Below are 6,848 nucleotides of genomic sequence, written 5' to 3' on the forward strand. Positions count from 1 at the left end.
AAACGGCCTGCCGGGTCGCCACCGGATTGGCCAAGTTGGAAGGTTTTTCCACCTCAGGTCTGCTGGACACACAGGCAGCTGTTCATGTATGAGATTGAAGCTGCAACCTCCTTCTGCCTGCTTCACATTGACATCCAACGCGACATTTCAGAGCGAAGCGCATCAGTTGTCAGTTGAATCCCCGCATGCGTCCATGCCGTGCCCACGCCTTGCTCGCCTCCCCCTCCCTCTCTGAGGGAGTTAGAACCGGGCTGACCCATGCTCCTCCTCGCTCTTCCCCTGTGTCCCAATCTAGCACGACCCCTCTCTTTGCCCCACCTCCCCTCTGGGTAAAACAGACCCGTCGACCAAGGGGGTGTCGAGAGACACACCCCTCCTCTCTATTGACGGACATACACACGTCCACACACACTCACTGCTCAGTCACACCAATGGTACACACACACACGCACGCTCACACACACACACACACACACACACACACACACACACACACACACACACACACACACACACACACATCCCCGTGGGGTGGTACTCTAGAAGGGGTGAAACTCGTCCTCCCTCCTGCGTCTCCAGACACACAATCACACTCATACACACGCAGAGACACACACACTCACACACACACTGTTTGCATGCTTTGAATCTGTTCAGATTTGTTATTAGATGTGTTCATTAGGAATAGACATTTTTAATCAATACTCATTCACTGAACTGGACGATTCATTGTGGTTTTTGGTTGTTTTGTGACAATGTTGATGGTTTTAACAGTCTGCGCTTGATTTCACGCTTCTCTGATCATTTAACAGCTGTTTATCCAAAGAATAACAACCAGCCTAAATTACGTTTTCATTTTTGAGACTGAACATTGGTAATTAATTTTCCCCTAATGGGGTGGTGCCCCGGAATTATCGATTAAATAACCGACAGGTTTATTTGATGTGTAATTCACAACTTCTCTCAGCTCATTTTCTGTAATTTACCCATTTCTAGTAATTGGTCATTTCTGGCATTATTGATTAATTATTATCACCTTGTTAATCAATGATTTAATGGTTAAATCACTCTGTGATCTACTCATTCCCAAATAGCTGATTATTTGACATTATTAATAAATAAATAACAGTTTGTTCTGACAAACAATAATTGAAGTTGGGTTAAATTACTTGGTGCTTCACTTTAAACAGTTAATTATGCCATAATTGATTGTCAGTGGTGATTCACAGTTAATGACCTGCAGTTATGAATTGGTAAATAACAATTTACTCAAATTAATAAGTAACTAAATTACTTAAAGTAATCAATTACTCCCGGTAATCAATACTTTAGTAATTTATCCCCAATTACCAATCGTAAAACCCAACAGTCAGTAATTAGAACTACACAGCCATGTCCAAAGCTTATTTTCTAAATTGGAAGCCAACCACTGAAAAGACAGTGAAAAGTTAGTCTTTGAACAGGATAAATACAACCCACACTCTCCATTTATTCATCCATCTAACTGCTTTAGCCTGACAAGTACAGGTGACTGAAGCCAATCCGAGCCGACTATGGGTGAAGTCATTGATCACAGAACAGAAACGTTGTCTCATGTTCACATAAAAAGACAATTTCAAGTTTCCATTTAACTGTAAATTCATGTTTTCAGAGTGTACAAGAATTTACCTCAAAACAGCACAGGGAAAACTCCCCTTCAATTCTCAAAGCCACGATTGAAGTTTCCGTTCAAATTCACATAAAACTCAATTGTAATTTTATAAATGGAATATGCTTATGTTGTTTGCACCTTATTTTATGCCATTTCTTGAAACGCAGCACTAAGTGCTGACTTAACATTACCTGCATCTCATACTTTCATGTCCAATGATCCTCCATAGCAGGATTTTGTTCTTTGAGTATTCTCAGTTTTCCCCACAAAGAGAGGAGAGGCAAATAAACTGCACAGGATTAATGCAAAGGACAGTGGATTATGTGGATCTCCTGTAAGTATGAGTGACTGACTGGCTGACAGATAAAACAGCTGATAGAATGTGAGGAAGTAAAGCAGACAGACAGAGATCAATGATGAAGAGTTATCCAGAGCCCTGTGTGCTGTCAGTTTATCATCCACTCCTGCGAGACTCGTCAACAGAACAAACTTCAGCATGTCTGCAGTGCACCACACTCTCCTGAATGGAGTGAATGTTTCTGCTTCTCTCATTCTCTGATAAGTGAAATAAACCCTTGGTTGATGCAGAGGAGTCACTTTGTCCCTGTTGACGACAGCCAGACCATTTGAATATTTACATAATCCAAATTTAGTAATCGTAATAAATAAAGATGGACATGTTGAGGAATAGCTTTATGGACCAGAAACACTATCCCTGCAAACTTTGGTTGGACCTTAAAGCACACATCAATCTGGCTTGTAAAACAGCACATTTCCACTTGCGCAACATAGCTAAAATAAGAAACATTCTACCTAGAAGCGATGCAGAAAACTCATCCATCCATTTGTTTCTACTAGACTGGACTACTACAACTCCCTTCTTGCAGCCTGCCCAAAAATTTTCAGCTGGTTCAAAATGCGGCCGCCAGATTATTAACCGGAACTAGAAGATGCGAACACATTACTCCTGTTCTAAAATCTCTGCACTGGCTTCCTGTCGAGTTTAGAGTTAGATTTAAAATCCTTCTCCTCACTTACAAAATCCTAAATGGGATGGCTCCGACCTATCTCCAAGATGCTTTAATGCCTTATCAACCAATCAGAACACTTCGCTCTCAAAATGCAGGGTTACTGGTGACTCCTAGGGTCTCTAAATGGACATTAGGTGGAAGAGCCTTTAGCTATCAGGCACCGTTTTTATGGAACCAGCTTCCAAGTGGTGTCAAAGAGGCAAACACAGTCTCCACATTTAAGGTTAGGCTCAAGACGTTTCTCTTCAATGCAGCCTATGATCAGGTCAGCCAGGGATTTCAAACTAAACTAAACTAAACTAAACTAAACTAAACTAAACTAAACTAAACTAAACTAAACTAAACTAAACTTACTAAATACTAGTTTAAATACTAAACTATCCACAAAGCTGCCCTAGGAGCTAGAATGCTATGGGAAGTACGGTGCACTGAGCCCTATCCTCTAATGTCTGAATGTTATTCCCTTTAGTCCGTTCATTGCTTTTCACCTGTTGTCCCCCCCTTCGAGGGTGAGTCTTCTCGAGTTTCAGTTGCTGACTCCACTATCACGAGGGCCTACGAACAAGCTCCGTCCGGACCGGGAGGACACTCCTGTCGGTGCTGTGCCATCGGACTGGCTTCGGTTCTACTTCTGGGATCCGTGCTTCTTGTGCTGGACCGTCCAACGGACTGTACTCAACATAGTCCTAGGCTTTACTTCTTATTGTCTCATGCTAGCTGTTGCCAAAGCTGTCCGTCCCTGGGAGTGGGATTCCTCCATACTGTGGTTCTCAACAAGATTTCTTCTTTTCCCATTGGATTTTTGGAGTTTTTTCTTGCCGGATGTGAGGGTCTAAGGTGGTGGTTGCTTCGTTTTGTCTCGTTACTGTGAATTTGACACATTAACATTATGCTTATTCACTGTTTTTATTTTTACCAACCAATGTAACATCTTGAAGCCCTCTGAGGCAACTGTTGTTGTGATACTGGGCTATACAAAAACAAATTGATTGATTGATTGATTGACCTTGCGTCTTTTGTGAGTGGAGAGCATGGCAGGTTTTTAGCGTATGCACCAGCAGGATGAAAATAGAACTTAACATTCATACAACCTATGCATGACTGTGTCTTCCTATTGGATGCTGCTCTATCATCCAAGGCCAGGATGTGTGATGCAGCACTGCGTCACCACCACCCACAACTACTCTCCCAGCAGTTCTGCTCTGTGTCAACACTGAGGTACATAGGAACCTCATCATATACATCATATAATCTGATTTTTTTTTTAAGTTAAATTTATTCATTTCCTGCATGAATTATGACAGTAGGAACACAAGCATGCTTTTTGTCTTTCAGTAATTACTAAAAAGAGTAGGACAGTAGGACCACTCAAGGCTGAATGAAGTTTATTTTGGTGAAGTGAGACCAGAAAAGTCAGATAGCACAGCAGATGATGACCTTTTCCTGTGGCCTCTGTGTCAGAGCTCCTTCATGGATGGTCCGTTCATTTAGTTAATGATCTGGAAAGCAGAACAAGTGATTAAACATCACATACAACCGCAATGGTAGAATTATGTGCTGTTTAAAGATAGCATAACAAAATTCAACAGACGCTATGGACAATAAGGAGTTTCCAATTACTTTTCTTTCATATATGTCACAGATATGCATGCAGTGTGTACGAACCGAGTTAATCCAATCAATGTAGGCAGAGACACGGGTGAAGACAGTAGGCTTCTGGGGATAATTGCAGCCCCATGAAGACACAAAGCTGGTGACACCGTGCACGTAGTACTTTCCACCGTACAGGCAGTTCAGAGGACCGCCAGAGTCACCCTGCGAGACAAAAGAAACCAGAGATATTTGAAAGGCTGAAACTTTTCACGTCGCCACTTTCATCATCTGTATCATTTTTTATGTTGGCCAGAACTCACATTGCATCCAGACTCAGCACCACCTCCTCCGCACACCATGCTATTCTTCACGGTGCTGCCCCACCAGCCAGAGCTGGAGCAAGTCTTGTAGTCCACCAGGGGAAGGTAAGCCTCCTTGAGCTGAGCGGAGAGGCTTCCACCAGCTGTGTTAAAAAAGGGGGTGTTTAATTTACATTGAGTCTGACAAAAGGTGAGTGTGGGTGTAGATATCGGCATGAATTGACTTACTGGAGGTGCGTCCCCATCCGGTGATGTAGCAGAGGTTGTTGTGGGGCAGAATCTGACCAGAAGGAGGCAGAGAGCCAAGCTGGACGTAGGAGTTCAGAGAAGCTGAAGAAGACAGCCTGAGAAGGGCAATGTCGTATCTGGAAAGGAAAACCCCCGCCAAGAAATTTTATAACCAAAAATCTCTATTTTATGATCACATTCAGTCCAAAAAAAACCCCACTTCAATTCCATGAATACATTTTCTCAGAAAATTGCACTGAAAACTGTTCAAATACATGAAGCATCCTCACCCATTAGCCACACTGTTGCGGTTCCAGTTGGAGTGGATGTAAACCTGGCTGACACCGAGCGTCTGCTCCCTGCCGCTGTTGCTGTACAGGTCATGTTCTCCAAGAAGAACACGCCAAGTCCTAGAACTGCATTATGTCAAAGAAAGAAAAAATAAATCAACGGAACATGTCCACCAATCACTGAACTCTCACCAAATGAACTTTATTTTTTTTTTTGTTTGTTTATGTTTTGATTGACTTCTTCTGATGACTTTATCCCTCCCCTTTCCAATCAAGTAAATTGATTCCCTCAGCATGTGGTAGTTTTAAATAAGATCAAGAGCTGTGACATTTAGAACCACAGGAATAAACTATAAACTAAATGCTGTAAAAACAGTAGTGTCAGAGATAAAGTTCCAATATGAAAAAGATTTCACACAGCCTGAGAAGAGCAAAATGTTTGAGTTTGTGGTTAATCATTATCGTACGTGTCCACGCAGTGAGCGGCGGTCAGAACCCAGTTTGCCCTGATCAGGGTTCCTCCACAGGTGTGGTAGTAACTGCCACCAGACAGGTACTGAAGAGAGATCTGGAGAAACAGCACAAGCAAAAGCTCTTTGGTTTGACTCAATACTGTATGTCGTCCTCGGTCCCTCTCAATGATGATTGAATATGTGTGACAGGGTGAATATATGACAACTCTAAGCTAAAAAACAGTGAAAAAATCATCAGGTTTTTTTTTTTTGCCATATTCAGATGTTGCTTTACGTTTCGACTCTGAGTTGAAGGAGTTCTTACCTGCCAGGGCCAGGAGTTGGGGCTGGCCACCTCACCTCCGACCACTCTCTGGGACATTTCCTCCAGATACCCGGGCTGGTGCTCAGCCAGCACTGGTTACAAAACATTAAAAAAGGGATTTATTTTACATGCGTACACAGAGAAATCTCTCAAAACAATCCGTGGATAGACTCTCAAGAAGAATGAATGGAGAGCAGAGCATCTGGATCTCTTTTGTGTTGACTAAACTACAAAACCTGTGGGACAAACACAGTGACTCATAGTTTCAGAAAGTGAGTCTGACACAAATCAACAATGAATAGTTTTACCATGTGCACTGCTATTTTCTTACCCAAGGCTGCGAGACTCGTCAACAACAGAAACCTCAGCATGTCTGCAGTGTGTCGAAACCTTTCTGCATGGAACGATTCCCTCGCCCATTCTTTTATACCTTAATGTGACCTTCAGCTGATGTGGAAAAGTGTAACCATTCCAAATCCACCCCATAACTAAATCCAAGAACGCATCTGTGGTCAGTCTCACACTGTTATCAGGTAAAATACACCTCCCGTTCTGACCAATAAAATGAAGTTCTGAGTGAGGAATGTCCCTGATACTTTTATCACTGAATGCCAGGAGTCTCATTGATTTAAAGGATTTAGAAGATGATTATCATTATTTTTGAAAATACTGTATTATATATCTGTTTTGGCCAAACTGTTTGAACTCTGGGCTGTTTGTCGACATTATGCTTCACAGGACTCATGGATTATTCGTCCCATACTTTGCTCCAAAGACTGAACCGAATCCCACTCTTCGGAACAAAGGGGGTGATTTTGGGACCTCAGAAATGACCATGATCATGTTTTCTGTTCGGCCTGCTTCACACAGCAGGCCTCAGACCAGGCCACATGGCAGGTTTGACCTTCAGACAACGGAGGACAAAGGAGACGCCTTTCCCTCACCAGGAGGCCACCAC

General features: G+C 42.6%; 1 protein-coding gene across 1 annotated transcript; it reads right to left on the bottom strand.

The window, feature by feature from the left end:
- Nucleotides 1–4,099: 4,099 nt before the first annotated feature.
- Nucleotides 4,100–6,387, bottom strand: LOC115388431 (elastase-1-like). Its single transcript, XM_030091575.1, has 8 exons — nt 6,222–6,387; nt 5,891–5,982; nt 5,581–5,681; nt 5,114–5,239; nt 4,824–4,960; nt 4,596–4,738; nt 4,348–4,497; nt 4,100–4,181 (listed from the first exon to the last, which is right to left on the bottom strand). Exons 1-8 carry the CDS (start codon nt 6,259–6,261, stop codon nt 4,170–4,172), a joined length of 801 nt encoding a protein of 266 aa, XP_029947435.1. The 5' UTR covers nt 6,262–6,387; the 3' UTR covers nt 4,100–4,169.
- Nucleotides 6,388–6,848: the final 461 nt, after the last annotated feature.

This window comes from Salarias fasciatus, chromosome 5 (genome assembly GCF_902148845.1).
Source record: "Salarias fasciatus chromosome 5, fSalaFa1.1, whole genome shotgun sequence".
Classification (NCBI taxonomy): Eukaryota; Metazoa; Chordata; class Actinopteri; order Blenniiformes; family Blenniidae; genus Salarias; species Salarias fasciatus.